We start from the raw sequence: 20104 nt of genomic DNA, 5'->3' as shown, positions 1-20104 counted from the left end.
GAAGTCCACCCATCTTAGAGCTGCCAAGGTTGATAAACCTGGAAAAGGCAATTTGTTATGTTTTCCAGAGTACTTTTTTTAAAAAATCCCATTTATATCCCGCCCTTCTCTGAAGACTCAGGGCGGCTTACAATTTTAAGCACAAACCAATGTGCTTAGCAATAGCCTTCATTCTATGTATATGCCTGCTTATTAGGGCTTTCGCCCCCCCCCAAGCAGCATTATTACAAAGTCAGCTTATTGCCCCCAACAATCTGGGTCCTCATAACTTTTAACTGTTGTTAGATCTCTAATAATAGCATACACTGCAAATGGTTCATTTCAAGAACAAATCTGAATTCAGATTAATAAGAATGATTAAGAAAATATGTCTATGGAAAGGTAGCTAGTCTGTTTTATAGAGAAGCAGCAGATTGCACCCGATTTGACAGTTTGAGAAATAGGAATTAAAACTCCCATCAGTCTGAGAACCAGCATTCATAGCTATCTTCAGTCATTCTGACTCCAGCTTCTCTAACATGTAGCTGGGATTACCTTATCTTTATGCAGGCCACACTCCTTGCCTTACCTGACTTCATAAAAATAAATCCTTTGAATTAAAAAAGGATTTTGGCATATTGTGAAGCCAAATACTAGCTTCCAGCATTATCTACTTCTCCAGAATTTTAACAAATAAATTGCTAATCACATGCAGCTCAGTGTCTTATTCTTATGCCCACATGTCCAGGAAGAGAGAAATGCAATTTGGGATAAAAGGCATATTTCAGGGAAGATAAAGGCAGTGGCAGGCAGCATTTCAATAAACTACTATATTACTTTGTAACTGATTGTGTAAAAATATTTTTGTGAATGGGCAAGTGGCCTCCAGCAGCATATGTCAGTTTGTCTTTATCATGGTCACCGATCAGAATAATAGTACAATAATATCAAAACAGTATTAAAATGTGAAACACATCATTTAGTCTTATTCAAAGAAGATAAAATGGCTAAATAAATTGGGAGCAATTTGGAATGTGGCAAATATACGTAAGAATCTTAGAACATAGGGAGGTTAGCGAACCTGTTTTACTGGCCTTTTTTTCAGACTGCAAGTGCAAACTTCCCTGTATATTCTAGAATCTTGATCAGATAATGTTTAACATGGCTTTCATCATAATGTGAGGTATTATCAATGTCCCTTGTGCATCTCTTCAGAAAAAAGTAATATAAGAAAGTATGATTCAACTGTTTCATTAATATACGGTAGCTTCAGAGAGGCAGGCTTCTTACAGCACAGCTCTGGGTAGAATATAAGAATATGTTGGAACAAAGGCATAGGTCTTTTCCAATATTGAAATTAGAGAAAAATGGAAGTGAAATAACCAAGGCATTCATTTGAAATCCTTTCTTGTCATTTCTTGAGCCATCAGTAACCAGAGAATCAAAAACAGAATCATACACACTACAGACATCTGTTCTGAGTATTTTTTTGTGTTGATTCTATTTATATGGAAAGCTCTTTTTCAAGGAAAATTGTATTCTGTTTTCATGAAGAACTATTCCAAGAGTTTAGCTTCCATTTTATGCAACAGAATACTATGAACGAGGAATTGGGAATAGTTCTTCATGAAATTTTAAAGTATTACCAGTTTTCACTAAATGTATCTAAAGTGGGAAACAATACTTGGGAGTGAGCTATTCATTTTCTATTCTTACTTTTCTAACAAGTCAGAATGTGCTATAGTTCAACCATTTTTACAGGGTATTGGAGGAAATCTTACAATATTTCGTGTTGTTGACATATTTATTTGAAAAGGCATATATATTTTCAATCCTTTTGCTATTAAAATGGATATACTACAATCTCTATTGCATTCCAATTCCTTTATTTATTTCCAATGTCACCATTTTACAACGTAGAAAGACACAAGTATTCATAAGATGCCATCTTTATCTCATTTCCTATAGAATGGAAGATATAATCAAAGGCCATGCCGCAAACTCACTCATGTAATTGTCTTTTTGAAATCCAGGTACATCATTACACAAAGTAAAAAGAAGCTTTCAGCTCAAAAGTGAAAAAATGATTTTTCTCACAAGTTTGCTTTTTCCTCCGAACAGAACTTGGCATGAATAACTATTTTTTAAAAAACATTTGAGTTCACATTTTCATATCCTGAGAAACATGCCAATATTTTTGTGAATTTCCACTGTAAACAGTTTAGCTAGAGATGGTAGGCATTGAGGCAAGGTAGTGATGTTGAAGTGCTTGTGGTGTGGAAAAATTCTTTGTCTCTTTTAAAAATATTTTTTAAAAAACCCAACAGCAATTATCTATTCTTAAGAGAAAAAAGTTTTCATAGTTGATAATTTCCCTAACCCCACATAATTTTCTATAAACTTTTACTTCTCAGAGAAAGGGCAACAATGCAATTTGCCACTGTCAACAGCTTTAAAGGGTTGTTATAGTAATGTCATAAACAGAAATACTTTCAAAAGTTCCAGCCACTTTGCCTCTCACTTGCCATGTTGGAAGAAAGCCTGTCATGAATAAAAGCTTTAGACTCATTAATACATTACTTATTTCAATTAAGTAGCCTGAAAATAAATGACCACATTTTACCAATTGATCAGTAAAGGGATCATTGGCTAACCTAAAGAATCAGTTCTTTGACACTGGTGATTATGAAAGAGGAAATCAATGACTCCCTTGATTGTGTAAATGAAAAACTCTTCTAAGACTTAGCACAAATTATCCCATCCAATCTCTTCAGACTGACTAGAACACCATAGATGTAAGAGACAATTTAGAAAAGCTAAGATTGAAAAAATAAGACATTGCTTTTAGACACATTAAGGTCAAGGCCTTTGTTTTTGCATGGTTGCAATCAAGAACAATAGTTGCCTTCTGCCATCTCCAAAGGAGTCCAGATATTTATCCAGGAGAGCATGCTTTTTAGATTACATATCATAAGAAATCAAAAATGTAAGTTCTACGCTTGTGCAAGTACTACTGCTCTCCTTTGGAAGCAATGTCTCCATGATGGCTTGTGTTGGAGCACACTAGCTCCTGTCCCAGAGATAAGGGTTTAAATCTTCCATTCATACTGAATCCACATATCTCCCAACCCATCACACATACTTATGCAAATGTTCCTTTAAAATAAAAAATACCATATGAAAGTCCAATAAGAACTTAATTTATAACATTCATTACTCTGCAAAGATTCTCTCCATCTAGATTCCATCCTACAATTCACATCTGGACTCAAATTATTAAAAAAAAATAAAAAATATCTCAATGGGGAGGGGAAGTCTTTAATATTTAAACCCTCCCCTTCAGTTAAGTCATTGCTCCCTTGACACAAGGTAAATGTATTCAAAGATAAAAGTCTACAGCAGCCATTTCAAGTCATAGGATTCCCTATCGTTAACTCCAACATGTTCACTCTCCACAGGAAATTAACTCTTCATTTGCACAGAAACAAAATGTCCATCTTCTTATTCGCAGAAAATTAAATCCTTTCAGTTTTATACCAGGATACAACTCCTGGAACATGCACTAGTTCCCAGGGACTTCCATGGGCCAAAGTAATTCCAAAGATTCTAAGGCTGCCTTCCTGCTTCTCACATGATCCCATGACTTCTAGAGCCCAGTTCAAACCAACCCATCTTCTCCTGTGTTAGATCTAAATCCCGTAGTCTGATTATAACCTCGCCCAGGAGGATGTTCTCCCAAAAGCCCTCTTCACTCAGGACACTCAGATGCAGCTCCCGCTGGTGTAGATCCCCTTTAGGAATTCCATCATAGACAAGCTGGAAGATATCAAAAGTTGCAGAACATTAGCCTTCTCATATCTACATTAACTTTCTCCTAAAAAGGTAAAGGTAAAGGTTCCCCCACACATGCGTGCTAGTTGTTTCCAACTCTAGGGGCTGGTGCTCATCTCCATTTCAAAGCCGAAGAACCAGCGCTTGTCCAAGGACGTCTCCATGGTCATGTGGCCAGCATGACTAGATGCCAAAGGTGCATGGAATGCTGTTACCTTCCCACCATAGTGGTCCCTATTTTTCTACTTGCATTTTTACGTGCTTTTGTACTGCTAGGTTGGCAGAAGCTGGGACGAGTAACAGGCGCTCACTCTGTTACGCGGCACTTGGGATTCGACCCGCCAAACTGCTGACCATCTGATCGACAAGCTCAGCGTCCTAACACACTGAGCCACCGCATCCCTTTTAACTTTCTCCTAGAATACAGGTAATCCTCATTTAGCAAGTACCTCATTTGGCAACTGTTTGCAGTTACTATGGTGATGAAAAAGTAGCTGTATGGTCCATATTCGAGCCTAAGCAAATTGACAGTTTCAGCAAAGGTTTTTGAATTGAATCCACTCTCTAAATGTTAAATCTCCAGAATAAAGCAAGCAGTGAGCTCAAAAAGTAAATTCATCCCTTTTCAGATTCTACAAAGCTTTCAGAATCTGTTAGCTGACCACTTTATCTGCTCAAACTCTGCCTGTACTTGGGATTTCTGAATCTATGCAAGGCCTACTTCATTAATACAAGGTAAACAAGCAAATACCATTTCATTATAAGTTGGATTGCAAGTTTTTCGAGCAACTTTGGTTTTCCTCTTGGTGGTTTTCTGAGGATCAGGCAGAAGATACATCTTAACATAAGGATCAGGATCACTGCCATCCTGAATAGGTTGCTAAAAGACAGAAATAAAGTCAATTGGATTAATCAGATCTTTGGGCTGCATAAATGTGCAGATTTCACAGAAAACTGGTTAGAAGCACCATTAGAGTAGCTACTGTTAACACTTACGAGGCCACGGATATGCATCACCATTATAAAGAGCTTGTTGTTCTTATAAGAGATTGACAATTTCACCTCTCCACCCACTTTTCCAATTGGTTGGGACCATACAGCATCTAAGAAAAAGGAATATGAAATAAAATTATATTTCACTTAGTAACAAAGATAGGAGAAACTACAGAGAACAAATGTTTGTACTTTTTCTAAAAAATATTTCTTTGTTATATTTTGAAAATCTCCTTTTAAAAATCTAAACTATAAAGAATATTAATACAAAATCAATGTAACACAATATCCTTTATGTTGCTTCATTTTAATTTACACATCAGTTTTCATTTGAATTGCTTGAGTCAATATAAGAAATCATGTTTGTTAAAAGTCCAAAGTTCTCTATAGCAGCTACCTCCAATATTTTGGGCACCAGGACCAGTTCTATGGAAAAAAAATTTCCCACGGACCAGGGGGAGGGGGCATGGTTTCGTGTGCTACTTAGATCCTGTGCATGCACAGATGAAGCTTTGCTCACTTGTGCAGCATGGTTCCTAATGGGCCTTGACCCAGGGGTTGAGGATCCCTCCTTTATAGGATTGACAAAGACGTAGTGCAAGATTGGAAGATGTGGAAAGACCTGGCCCATAAAATTAGCAAGAATCAGACACAACTGAATGGATAACATCATCATCATAGGATTGAAGCCCATAAGATCTGTAGTTAATGTATATCAGATGAGTTCCAGACACAGTGAAATTGGTTGTGTACTGCTGTCTGATGGACAATAAAAATAAAAAACACTTCATAGAATATACAAGTGGTCCTTATTTAATGACCACTTGTTTAGAAACTATTCAGAGTTATGTGTGAATGAATATTTAAGACAGATCCTTGTCTTACATCAGTTGCAACATCCTACAGTTACAAGATTGTGATCCAGGTATTGGGCACCTGACTCACAATTACAAAGTCACAGCATCCCTTGATCATGTGAACACCATTTGCAACCTTCTTTCGCAGCTTCCTATAAGCGTAGCTAATGAAGAAACCAATAGGAGGTCATAAATGGCGACCACATGATGTTGAGTTTAACAACTGTGAGACTGCTTAACTGTGAGACTGCATGTTGTAATTTTCATCTCGAAGAGGTAAAGTCACATGAGGTTGTGCTTTATAACTGCTTAGCTTTCCAATGCTTAGAAATGGAAATTTTCATCCCAATTACTATTGTTAAGTGTTGTTGATAAGTGGTTACAGCTTGCAAAATGAAGCTATATTGTATATAACATTCTACATATAGACTGTAGAATCAGGACACAATATATCTCTTCCTGCAATACCAGGACTAGGACAGCTCTCAAAGATTATGACTTGTACCCAGTTATCTAAATAACAAAGATTCTTGAATGCAATTTCCAGGAGAGGATTTAAACTCCATAAATATATACGGTATGTCCCTATGTACATCTGATTAATTCCAAATATAATAAAATTGCTTGTGTATTGTCTCTTGTTGATCATTATAAGTATAGTTCAGATCCTGAAAAATATATAACCATCTCTGAATAAATTCTTAGGAAGAAATAGTAAGTTCTGTCAAATAACCAATATTGTTTTCTTCCTCCAAAGGAATGCATGATGGACTTTATCCCAAGATAAGCTGCACGAAAATATCCTTATTTTATGTATTTTACTGAGGGCCAGCTATCAGCCAAAAAGGAATATTGAAGCAGATAACTCTTACCACTTGTATAATACTGATATTTACTTGCAGGCTTTGGTGCTGGATTGGTGCCTGCAGCAATTTCGTCCCTTGGAAGAGGGTGGAAAAATGTGTATACTAGGTCACACTGAAAGAAAATCTTAATGTTAGAGACAATAGTCTTATTCTGCAAATAACGTGTCATTTATTTCTGCCCCCACTCCAACATTACCAAGAGTTAAGATTCAGCTAATATACGTAACCTGAGATTTTTGGCATTTTTCTTATCACCAATCTTATTAACCTAGCAGTGAGGAACACACCCTCAATTCACACTGCTAAAGATGTGGACCACATGAGTGAGGGTAAGAGATATCAGCCTTGTCTTCCTCTTCTGCAATGCAAATAGCCTAGCAGAATATCAAACATCAGGGCACTCTTGATGCATCCTAGGGCCCAGCATGCTTCAGTAATAACAGTCTAAAGTAATTTCAGGAGTTACAACTTGGCAATAAAGAGAAAAGCTATTTAAATTTTCAGCAGAATAATCAGGCAAAACTAGACAAGAATCCTGGGACAACTGCAGAATAACTCAGGTAGAACTATTATATATTCAAGCCTTTGTTTATAGATTCTCCTTAGTCTTTCTAGTATAATCTCCTTTCATCCACATTACCTCAGCAACCTCTGGAGCTGCATGAATTAGATGCCAGATGTAGCCATTCAATTCCTCTTTCCTCCTCTCAGCTGCTGCCTCTCCTCGTGATCGTCCAATTATAAACCTGCTAGGGAAGCTGGGAAATTGGATTGGATGGGGGAGAAAGAGACCTTTAAGCAGTGACCCCAACCATTAAGAAAATTTCTGAAGCAGCAGGATTTACAGATCTGGTTACTCCTTAAAGACCCTGTACATGAAAGGGAATTACTTCATGTTAAAAAGATGAGAATGCCAAATTTTGATTTCTCTCCATACTTTCAGCCAGGAGTAAAAAGGTTCAGAAAATGGTGTGTCCCAGAAAAAAAAACAATGAAAAGAAAGGTATTATGTTAGGATTGCTTGCAACACTACTGTATGCTATTAAGAAGGAACCATCCTCACAAACATCCAAGAATGAAATACTTTTTGGCCTCACAAAAAGGCATTTCTTAGGTTATTTTTAACATAGGCTCAAAATAGGCATATATGGTCATATACCGGTACATAAACCCATCTAATAATCTCAGCTTTTCTCATTCCTATGTACCCCAGAAGATAATAATAATGACAATGTGCTTCCTGAAAAAAGACTAACTGCCTCATCATGAATATACAGATGAAGAACCAAATTATCCTTTTTATTACTTTATTCCTAGATTTTGATTTTTTTTTATTTTTTTTATAAAACTGGCATTTCACATAGGAAAACATATGGAGAATTGTACGTAGTTACATAATCAGTTTCCCTGATTAATTGCAGGAAATTGCAGTTAATTCCTTGGGCTGAGTAAAGCATCAAGGAAAAATGAAGGTTATAAGCAAAATGGGGACTGACCTTGGGAGGTGTGAAGAGGGGAAGATGAGTCGTAGCTTGTTGTGCAGCTCCTGGAACTCTTCAAATGTGCGCTGAATGAATGTGACCTCAGAAGGGTGCTCTCGTTTCACTTTCAGAATGTAAATCTGTAAATCAAACATGAAAATTCATATGGTTCAACTGCAGATTCCACATATTTCTGTGTTTGATATACACTATCCCTTGCATTAGAGCAGTTGCCCTAGCATTGTGTTTACTGCAGTGCCCCCTAACAAAATGGCCATAAAAAGGACTCACATATCCTTTGCTGGGATTGAAGATCTTTTCATGTCGGCAGAGAAAAATGTCAACGATACGGCTAGACGTCTTGATTGTGTGTACACGGGGGGCAAATGACAGTGTTGGCCGGGAGTCTGATGTTGTGAACTTCATCTGGGCCAGGTTGTGAATGAAGAAGTTGAGTTTCGTGGCTACACTCCCCAGGCTGGATTCTATTAATCTGCATCAAAGGATGAAACTTCTAAGTTATATGGTGATATAAAGTTGACTGTGCTACTCTATGATTTTTATAAAGATCCCAGAACAGTGTTAGTGAAAGAGATTTTGGGACACAGATACTTGGGGTCTTACTTTTTTTACTCCCTATTAGCGTTAAGACTAATATCTTCTCACCTGGTAAAATAGGTGGTAGCATCTGCCTCAGAGTCTTGTGGTCTAAGTGCATCATAGACGTATTTTAGGTCCTCAAGGTCAGAGAGTTCAGGAATCCCACAGGACAGCATCTGAGTGCAAAAGAGATAAAAAAATAACATTGGAAAATGAAGAGGTGCAACTATTGAAAATATGAACTATGGGCAATCCAGTTTTACAAATGGAACATCCACTCCCTGAAATTTCCAGCCTTTCTTTAATAATAGTTAATAACAACATGCAAAAAATACTATTTGCCTGAAAGCAAGATGATGGGACCACAAAATAGATAAAGTGATAGAAAATGAAGACACTAAGGACTTCAACATTTTTAGAATTCACAGACAAGCACCTGCCACTCAATACCCCAGACTTTAGAATCGTTGATAAGAGCAACAAAAAAATCTGGATAATTGTCACTGCAATATCTAGAGACAGCAGAGTAGAAGAGAAAGAACAAGAGAAATCACAAAATACAGAGACCTGCAAATAAAGTAAAATGACTATGACAAAAGAAAGCAAATATAGTATCAATAGTTAAATCAATCAGATTTAGCAAAAGGATATTTTTGTTAGGTATGTCTGGCAAATCCTTTCAAGAGTGCCTTGGGTGCAAATCCAGAACAATTGGAGCACCATTTGAACACCAACGGCATTGACAAAATCACCATTAGTCAATTCCAAAGATAGCTTTACTTGGAAAAGCTTACATGACAATACCTTTAACTCTATCAAACAACAACATCTGAGTAACCCAGGTCCTTGGGAAGCTGGATAAAAATGCTAAATATAGTCTAAGGAAAAATAAAAAAGCAAGTCCTTAATCTTTGGGGTTTCAGGAATAAAAAAGAAATATTTGGGCAGGACAATCATTGGAGATGAGATTATGTACTTTCTGTCTTGATCTTTGCTCAAAGCTTGAAAAAGGGAGAACATGCAAAATTCCAAAGCTCACCCTGAATGATCAACTAGACCTGAAGGGTTCAATTACAATTACAATGTGCTGACTGGACAGATGCAATGTTACTGAAGGGCATGAGCAATAGAGAGGGGAAATGTTCTCTCACCAGTCCCAAAAGATTGAGGAAGAGATGAGTATGCTTCCGGATCAGGTTGTAAGCTTGGCAGCAGAGATCCACAAAATCATGGAAGCGACTGGAGGGTTTATCACCACCATTGATAACATAAGCCATGTCCGATGTGAAGACAAATGGAGCCCGGTCCCTATAGAGAAGGTACATCTATATATTTCAAGGTGGCTAAATGTAGTTACTTCAAGGATTACTACTTTTTCATTCCTAATTACACTCATTCATCAAGTAAGTTAATAAAATAACTCCTACTTATAATTCAAACATACTTAAGCAAGATTTTTATCAACTTTTGAAATATTATTTAGAAAACAATATTAGAATTTAATTTTCCTTTTTTATTGTTATGTAATAGCTTAGAGACATAGGCATCAATTAAACGCACAGTAGTATTTGCATCTATTCTAATATGACCTTTTACAGTATTGTATGCTTTTCTTTGTTAATAATTGTTTTCAGATACAAAGATATGATAGTATTCTTCTCTTTCAACACAATATTGAATCTATCCATTTTTTTCTTTCTCATCTTATAGTAAAAATAACAAAAAGAATAAAAAGGAATTTGGGAATTAAGGCTGCATTAGAATCAAAGTTAATTTTGTCAAATTAAAACAACTTCTTTGGTGGAAAATTGAATGCAGATTTTTTTTTCTGTTGCATGTTACTGTTGTGATAACATTTGGTTCTCTTGCATCTAGAAGGAGGTGGAAGAGCTTTGGTTATCACGTGATGCTTATATCTCAAAAACAAAGAGAAATATCAGGAAATGTTTGACCATTCATTAATTTGTTAATAAATAATTGTTAGTCCAGTTTGATCTAGTGGTTAAGGCACCAAACTAGAAGTCAGGAGACTTCAATTCCATTCCCCTCCTTAGGCCTGACAGCCATCTTGGTGATCTTGGGCTTGTCACTCTCTCAGTTCAACTCACTTCAGAGGGGGTTGTTGTAGGGAAAATAGGAGAAGGAAGGTATGTTGGATATGTTTGCTGCCTTGAATTATTTATAAAAATAATAAAAGTAGGATATAAATATATAAATGGCAAAACACTCCAAAGTCATTAAGATAAGCTTTTGCCAGCATTCCCATTTCTTGATGAATTCTTTTAATGTTTTTTATACTCTTGGTTAATGCCAGTAAAACTGCAGGCCTTGCCTGAGGACAACAGACATGGAAGCAGAAAGCTGCATTGTAAAACATATTAAAATGCAGAAAGAAAAAGCAATCAATTATTTATTATGTACTTAATGTTAATTATGTTTTAATTAACATAAAATATAAATTTTCAGTGTGCCACTGCTTCTGCTAAGCCAATTCTTTGGTATCAACTAAGGCAGCATATTGAAAAAACTTAAGTTTCATTATTTAGTTTGAATTTCTATGGATAACATTAACATAATTATATATTGTGCTTATATTAGCATAATATTTTGTGTAAACTATTTTCACATTAATTTTAGCCTCGCTTCTGTTGCCAAATAATGGAGAGACAGCTAAGTGAAATATTTTAGGTATTACATTACAAATGAATCCCTTTAAAGGAAATATTTAAAAAGAAGCTCTGGGCTGATTTAATTGCCAAGAGCTGCATTTCTATATCAAACAGTATTTTCTCTGAAGTGTAACTATGGTGATTTCCATGTTAATAACATTGTATTCTTAGACTGCCTTCTGTCATCCTACAGAATCAGATTTGCGAAGTTCGTCATTTGCTTATGAGAACCTTTTTTTTAACTTTAATTACTGGTTCAGGTCAGAGAGATTGCACAACTCAAGAATTCTATAACAATCTCAGCATACAGTACCCCTTACTTTATGGCATTGAATGTATAAAATAAATACAAGCCTTAGAATGTATAGAATAGAATGTTCTAGGAATGTATTCATGTGTAGTTCCAGGAATCCATCCAGCTGGAAAACAATTTCTTATGTGAAAAACCAATGTGCCCACTTTCCTTTCTCATCCTTTGTCAGTTTCACAATGAAGCTGAAGTGGGCAGTAAATTAACCCATTTGAGGTATGTTCATTCAAAAATTGTTACCTCATGATGCACTGTTTTGCCAACTGAATGTTACAAACAATCAAACAGAATACAAACAACATGGGAGTTTTAGTAGTACAGTTGAAATAAATGAAGTATTAAAAACCCAGTCTAAACCTCTGGTTGACTGTGTGACCAACCATAATAATAATAATTTTTAGAATAACCTGTTGTAAGCCACTCAGAATTGTTATGTGAGATGGGGATATACAGTAGAAAATAAATAATACAATAAAAAAATAAAAGGCATGATGATTTGTGGGAATGAATATGCACTCTCAGAAAATCCTCTGATAATTTGAAAGCAGCTGTGCAGTCTTTGAATAGCATTTCAGAAGATCCCTCACCTTTTGATGTTGCCAAACATCTGGGCATGACCCAGAAACCTTCCAAAGTCAATGTGGAACATGTGTCCAGTTGTTTTGAGCATGATGTTGTCATTGTGCCGGTCACAAATTCCCAAAACATAAGTGGCTACACAGCAGCCAGCACAGGAATAAATGAAATTCTCCACTGCCTGAAAGATGAAGTTTTATTTAGAATAGCTATGAAAAGAATCAGTGGGGAAAATTAGATAAAGCAATGGGTGGAGAAAGATTTCTTAAATGTTGAAAGGGGGGTTACATGTGTGCATGTGTGAAGAAAATAAAAACACATGATATGAATAAGTTGAGGACATGCAGTTGTATCTGGCATTCTCATTTACAAATCTTTCTGCAAATAAACTTAACAGAATAAATACATTTGCTAAAATAATGTGTGTGACTAACCACTGCATCCAAACATTTTAAGATATAATTTGTAAAGGAGAAAACTTATTCTTAAAATTGCTCCTCATTTTCAGAGACTTAAAATACCATTATAATGCCAAATAAAATAAAACTAGCTTCTTTTTGATCCAATTTGTACAAAGGAAACAAATAAAAATGCATCTGAAAACACATAAACAAATCTAAATTACAGTGCCTCTATTTTGCTTTTTGTAATTACTACAATTACAAAATGTAGAGAGAACATACTGATACGATTCCTGCACATAATTCTGTGGTTTTGACTCTCAGGCAAAGGATTTTATTGTTTCTCTAGTTCCTTTTCTTTACCTTTTCATATTCATCCTCCTTTGGGTTGTGCTTCTGTAGCCAGTCTGCAAGGGGACGATCCTTGAAGGAACCTGTCACACCATGCTGTACTTGAATTTTTCGCAAAGTTTCTGCATTGGGGATCATTTCCACCATCCCTGTAATGCACAATTGATGGAAATGTGGTTGGTTATAGGAGAGGAAAGATATTCTTATTGCCATTCAAACATCTTGGGCTATAGAGTCCAATGGTATCTAGGTTGATGTTTTTATTAAATGGAAGGAATGCACAACCATCTCAGGGCCATACATAAAATCTGCCTGGGGGAGGCGGGGACAGACTCACATACTGTATAAAGACATCTTTGAGGCAGTCTTTAATAGATAATTTAGAGGAAGGGAACTTCCAAGATCCCTCAGATGGCAGGAAATGGTAATTTAAACAGTTGCTGGGAGGGGGGAAGATTTCTCCTCTGTCTCAGCTGTTCTGTCCAAGACTGTTAGTTTTTCAATATCATTAGCATCAGGAAATCAAGAAGCTGCTGGAAGGAAAGAGGAAGCCACAAAACCTTCCCTCATAACTGTGCTATAATGGAACAGATAATTGCTTTCAAATAACTGCTCATCTACCAAGGACCATGTAGGCAAGCAATTATATTTGTTTTCTGTCCCAGCTTTTCTTCAAGAGTTTGATGCAATATATACAGTGTTCCCTTCTCCTATCTCTCCCCACAACAATAGGTTGGTCTGAAGAACAATGACTAACCATAATCACCTAGTCAGCTTCTGCTGGGCTTCGCAGGAGGCTACCAAAGGTAGCACATGGACTGGAGGTTATCAAGCTCCTTCTTGTGTAACAATAGAGCTTCAATTTAGAAGCTCAAAAAAATGACAACCTTCCTTTTTTGCTAAGAAAGCAGCTGTTGATTCAGATTCAAAATCCAGACTAAATTCTTTAATCATCTCTTGTGCTGCTAAACTGTAGGCACACTTTGCTGCAGATAAAGAATGCATCTCTCATAAACTCAAGCAGGTGCTCAGCATCAACTTACTGGAATAATTTTCTATCAGACGTTATTGAAATAAACTCTTATATAGTCTTCAATGGATGAAACAACTAAGAAAAAACCTTCCATATTTAGGGACATTTCATTCTGATTAACAGATACTGTGTACAAATAATTATTATTGCTACTTCTAATCTGCCTAGTAATTATAATACCAAAAACATTAAGCATTTCCAAACACATTTTAAAATAAAACAGTGAAAAGGATAATAGAAAAGAGATAAGGAAATAAGACTGGAAACATAAACCCATCGTTATAATGTGGCAGCAATAGATTGATTTTGAGTAAAAACTATAGCAATGCCTTACAAAGGAAGAATAGACATACTGGGCAATTAATACCTGCAGACTAATTTAGCAAGGCAGTTTCTGTATTCTCAGTTTGCTCAAAGAGATAATAATTCTGTTCTGATCTTGAAATCACTTTTCCATATGGTTCCGCAAGAATCCTATCAGTCTGAAAATATAGGTGAGGAAGATAAAGGAAACTGAAAACGTTTCATACTTGGATCTAGGCTTACCCCGACCACGGCCAGTAGAAAAACAACGGAATATGACCATTCGCATGTCCAAACCTTCTTTCACCCAGATCTTGTTCATTATGCGAATCATTTGTAAAGTTAGCATGTCTTGGCGAAGATCATCTCCGCACTGTGAAAACAAAAGCAAGATATAAAGCAGACTATTTACAGGGCTTTTAAATAATTAATATTAGGAGAAAGTTATTAGACATCTTTCCTCTTTTAAAAACATGCAATGTAACCTAAATCTCTATTCACTTTTAAAAAATATGTCTACCCCAACTTACCCCAGAATCACGATCACGTCTCTAACAGTTGCTCTGAAACTGGGGGTGGGGGTGGGGAGTTTGAAAACAGCATCACATGGACAAGAGAAAATCTGGATATATGCTTGATTATAACTGCACAGATACACTTGTGAATATAGCAATGTGTATAGTTAGCCTTGCTCCCTTTCTGCTTTGGCTCCAACCATTACAGGAACATAGCACTGCAAAGTCAACAGTTGGCAATGTAGTCCTCAGGCTAAGATCCATGTCATGTGGATTCTAGCTTAATAGCAAACTCGACAGCTAGCTTTTATTATAGTACAGATAGTCCTCAACTTACAACATTTCATTTAGTGACCATTCAAAGTTACAACGGCACTGAACAAAGTGACTTATGACCATTTTTCACACTTATGACAGTTGCAGCATCACCATGGTCATGTGATTTACGTTCAGATGCTTGGCAACTGGCTCATACTTATGACTGTTCCAGTGTCCCAGGGTCAGGTGATTATCTTTTGCGACCTTCTGACAAGCAAAGTCAATGGAGAAGCCAGATTCACCTAACAACTGTGTTACTAATTTAACAACTGCAATGATTGACTTAACAAACATGCCAAGAAAAGTCATAAAATGGGAAAAAACTCACTTAACAAATGATTTTAATATAACAATCATCTTCCTTAAAAGCTAAACTACTCCAGCCTAATGCTTACCTTAAAAATAACACGGATATTTTCCCCAAGGGGGTCTACATTCTGGAAAGAGAGCTTCAGAGGGACAGCATTTGAATTGAAATAGGAACAATCCTGCAAGCAAAGACAAATGGAGACCAAAAATGGGAGGTGATTAGAATAACTAATGTTACAATCAAGCATCATAGCAATATGGGAGATGATCCCTAGCATTGGGAGAAGAATTACTATGCAATGCAGATTTAGGATCAGATCAAAGGTATTGTGTTATTCCTCATGGATATTACTATTGCCCAAGTAAAACAAAGCCACCAGAAATAATAGGGTAGGTTAAGTGATGTAAGCCAATTATTTTCATACTAAAGAGGTAAGATGTGGTATAGCAAATTATTATGTAGTCAACAACATACTCTGGGCACAATTCCTTTCACCAGCAGGCTGGGGCTAAGTGGCAGTCGACAGGAGCCATTGACATTGAAGAACTGTTTGACATCGTCTAGTCCCTCACGAAGGATCACCTAAAGGAAAAACAAAACAAAACTGTAAGCTCTTAACTGCAGCTTATTACAAGTCCCTTTCCAGTCCCTTTTCAACCCAGGTCATTTTTCACTTCTACAAAGCATTTCTCCATAAAGTGTCTGCTCTTGTCATTAGCTTGAGGGAGCATTGCTCCCCTGAGAACTTCAGATGGCCCCAGATCTCCAGTCCTTTCGTCGCGACCTAAAGACATACCTTTTCCAACTGGCCGACCTGGACTGACGATGGGGTTTTTAATTTTGTTTTAATTTTTATTGGTTTTTATTGGGGCTTTGTAAAATTTAATCTCTTTTAATATTTGTATTCATTGTTTTTATTATTTTATTGTTGTTAGTCGCCCTGAGTCCTTCGGGAGATAGGGCGGCATACAAGTCCCATAATTAAATTAATACAGTGCGAAACTTGGCTGAAACAAGCCACAACATCATGAAAAGTTCTAAATAATTAGATCTATGGACAACTTTGAAAAAAAAACTTAAAATAGTTTACAAGTAGCCTTTCTTATTTGTGAACTCATCAGACCAGGCCTTATTACTTTTGATGAGCAATTTTATATATTCATAGCTTTGAACTAAGCTACACATGTGCCAAATCGTGAATTGACTCTTGTGCATGTGGAAAGTGGTTTTTTTTTCATATTCTTGTTATTCACAGTTGTTCAGTTGAAATGAAGTCATTGTAAATAAAAAGTCCCATTTGATCCCCAAATAGTAGCAAATTAAAATTTGTATTCAGGTATTAGTAAACTAATACTTGGATCTACCATGCAATTTCTGCTTCCAAGAGGTAAGCTTCTAAAGCACTTGCAATCTTTTGGAATGTATGTAGTTAAGACAGTGGAAAGAAGTTAGGATCCTGTTCCCATGTTGCAGTTAACCAAGACCAAAGCATACTGTACTAGATACCTATAGACATAGGTAAGAACATTAAAACGTATCTTAGAAAATAGAGGGAACATTATGCAGGGTATAAATCTTGATCAGCCGGTATTATTACATCATTTATAGCATACTGCCTTGTAAAAGAAGTTGAAACATATCTTAACTTCTTATGAGGAAGTTAGATAATTCTTTAGATAATGATTTCCTTTTCTTCTATCATCATTTCTACTATTTGTTAAATAAGTAGTCTTTCACCAATGCACATTAAGTTTATCATTCTTATTCCCCTCTGCTCTTTCCTCCAGTCACCATAAACCCATATACCTGTCGCGATGATGGAGCAGCCTCACGGACTTGTTGAGCCAGCTTAGCCAAAGTGTTAACAAGCCAGCATTGACGGTCAAACTCCTCTCGCAGACCCTTTCCACAACAACATAACAAAGCTGCTAGCAGGTACTGGTAACGAATGCTGAACTGAGAATCTTTCAAACCATCTTTCAGAAGCCTAGGAATAAAGAAACTTTGTTATTGGAAATAGCAATGTTTTGTGTAGAATAGATCCATACTTCAAATTATCTACATTAGTAGAAGTAACTAAGCAAAAGCTCTCCCTCTCTTCTCCTATACAGACTAAGTGAACATGCTCCCTCCTTTCAATGGCTTACTCTAAAATCACATTTTATTTGCTATAATAAAAGAAAGTGAAAATGGAAGATCAAAGGGTTTTCCAAACATTTGCATAATAGAATATAAAAAATGAATAATGAGAAAGATTCAAAGAGCCATTAAAAGGATTAAATATTTTGTGTTCTGGAACTGCTTAGGTATTTGATCAAATGCTTCTCAAGCTGCCAAGGAAGGAAGAAACAAGATTTTTTTTTAGTAAATTGTCAGATTCCATTAAGATAGAACTCAAAGTGAATAAGAATTACTATAGAAGAGAATATATGTAGCTCAGGGTTGAACTGTGGAGGTCTTAGCACTCTCTCCTTTTTTAAAAAAGAATGTGATTTTAATTAAGGACTTTGATTATAATTGAAGTAATTAATATAAATTAAACATAAAAAATAGTAGGAAAAAGTTAAAAATGAAAGAAAAGAAAGAATATGATGAAGAAAAAAGAAATATATAGAGAGGTGACTTCTAGCCTTCATTTCAAGTATAGTGTCAACTTTGAAAAGCAGCCACGCTCATGTTCAAAGTTGACATATAGATAATTCTTCAATAAATTTACAAATATCTCTAAATCCCATATTCCATCCCTTATTCACTGTATAAGCAAATCAATAAACATTAACTTTTCAATCCTAATGTCAAAAAAAAGTCCATAAAGGATTGCCAAAATTTGGCAAATAAATGGCTTATTTTAACCTTGATCAAATAAACCAACTTTATATTACCTCATTTTATGTCTAACAGTCTTATATTTAATTTATTCAAATATTATCATAGGATTTGATTTCTCTTCAGTTCTTGTTTTCTCATTGTCTTCAAGGCTTTAACATGTCTCTTTTGTGGATCAAATAAGAAAATATTTTCCAGGTCATTCTCTTGGTTTGTCATTTGCATTTCCCCACTAAAATCCAGCCAGTTTCTTTTCTATATCCAATAAAGCATCCTTTTCCAAATAATTCTCTTAGCCAATCATTTGTAATTCCACTTTAGGTACTTTCTCTGTCTTCAGATAAAACATGCTCCACATCTGTCATTCCCTCATTGATATGTTTTGGATATAATCTATCCATATAATCAGACATTATTACTGACACTACTGATACCATAGCTACTAGATTCTAGCTTCCAAGAAAAGCCAATTATTTTTTATAGTTAATTCCAAAATATTATAGTAAACGTCAGTATTTCAAATTTAACTGGAGCCTTAATCTGTTTTTTAACTTTCTTAGATCAAAAACTTACTTAGCTTTTTGCTATTTATTTCAAATTCTTTCTGAAAGTCAGCTTGCAATTAATTTTTCTTTGTTCAGAGGTCAAGTTAAATCATTTGGTGACTTTTTAAACTTGTCATTTTGAAGAGCTCTAATAACTTTAAAATGGTTAATAGGCAGGTTCCAAGTGAAATTGCCTATTAACCATGTCCTGTTCTCCTTGCAAGGATCAGCATCTGGAGCACATGTGGGTGGTCGTCTGTTCTTTCCTTCTCTGTAGAGATAAAGGTCAAGGTCCTTTGACTTTTGCTATCGTCATCAACTTTGCTTTCATGAAGACAGTTGTTAAGTGAATCACTGCTATTGTTAAATTAGTAACACAGTTGTTAAGTGAATCTGGCTTCTCCATTTGTTTGTCATAAGGTCACAAAAAGTGATCACATGACCCTGGGACACTGCAACCATCATAAATATGAGTCAGTTGCCAGGGAGATACTGCAATGGTCATGTGAAAAACAGCCATAAGTCACTTTTTTCAGTGCCATTGTAGCTTCAGTCACTGAACAAACTTGTAAGCCTGCATGAGGTTAGTTGTCTGTTTGTTGCCTCTTCACATACAGTAATTTGCTCTGCTGTTTTTCATAGTTTAGGGGTGTAAATACTATGCCCCTTTCCAAATTATCAGGGCAAACTACAACATGCCTCATCATCACTCATACTTATATGACCTACTAGGGTAATAAAATGTTTGCAAGTAAATAACCAAATTCAAAGACCATCAAGAAATCCACAGAACATGAATTATATGAAACATCCCTATGTATTATATATGTAGATAAAAATCTTTCCAAAGAACTAAGCCTAATAATTAGTGGGCAATATCCGTTAAGGAATAAAAAAAGTAGTATGGAACAACATTGCAGTCTACTAGCAACAATGCAATTAGAGTCTCCTTTTTTCCTAGCAGCAGTTATTCTCTTATGTGTCTCATTCTTTCCTCATTATGCCCACCAATATTACCAGAAAAAATAGTGGGTGATCCTTAGATCACAGATGGCTCGCTTCATAAGAAACCGCACCAAGGGACTGTCCAAGTAGCATTCATACTTGAGAGCCTAGAAAAAGAAAACAAATTGGTTTCCCAGAGGGGAAAAAAAGAGATACAAGCTATAAAATATGCAGTAAGCTACAAAAGCATGGCAGTGATGCACAATGCAAGAAAATGCAAATTGCTTTCCCCAATAAACTGCTTGGAAAGACCCCAAGGAGACACTCATAAACATCCATTAATGGAATGCTATTACTACTTTACTCTTTACACTTAAAAAGAGGGGACACTTAAA

The 20104-nt window shown here is 35.9% G+C and overlaps 1 protein-coding gene across 1 annotated transcript in view; it reads right to left on the bottom strand.

Annotated features, from left to right (window-relative positions):
• Window positions 1-211: 211 nt before the first annotated feature.
• Window positions 212-20104, bottom strand: part of PIK3C2B (phosphatidylinositol-4-phosphate 3-kinase catalytic subunit type 2 beta) — a 103790-nt gene continuing 83897 nt past the window's right edge. Inside the window, exons 18-33 of the mRNA XM_083359217.1 lie at window positions 19782-19876; window positions 17200-17380; window positions 15868-15975; window positions 15479-15571; window positions 14494-14623; window positions 12927-13063; window positions 12174-12343; window positions 9759-9915; window positions 8674-8783; window positions 8299-8500; window positions 8023-8147; window positions 7167-7284; window positions 6557-6638; window positions 4807-4913; window positions 4562-4690; window positions 212-3795 (exon numbers count right to left, since the gene is read on the bottom strand). Coding sequence (XP_083215343.1) covers window positions 3607-3795; window positions 4562-4690; window positions 4807-4913; window positions 6557-6638; window positions 7167-7284; window positions 8023-8147; window positions 8299-8500; window positions 8674-8783; window positions 9759-9915; window positions 12174-12343; window positions 12927-13063; window positions 14494-14623; window positions 15479-15571; window positions 15868-15975; window positions 17200-17380; window positions 19782-19876 — 2133 coding nt within the window. The 3' untranslated portion in view covers window positions 212-3606. The remainder of the gene's footprint in view (window positions 3796-4561; window positions 4691-4806; window positions 4914-6556; window positions 6639-7166; window positions 7285-8022; window positions 8148-8298; window positions 8501-8673; window positions 8784-9758; window positions 9916-12173; window positions 12344-12926; window positions 13064-14493; window positions 14624-15478; window positions 15572-15867; window positions 15976-17199; window positions 17381-19781; window positions 19877-20104) is intronic.

Source organism: Vipera ursinii (assembly GCF_947247035.1).
Source record: "Vipera ursinii genome assembly, chromosome: 3".
Classification (NCBI taxonomy): domain Eukaryota; kingdom Metazoa; phylum Chordata; class Lepidosauria; order Squamata; family Viperidae; genus Vipera; species Vipera ursinii.
The sequence above is the reverse complement of the archived record's forward strand: the minus strand, read 5'-3'. Positions and strand labels throughout refer to the sequence as shown.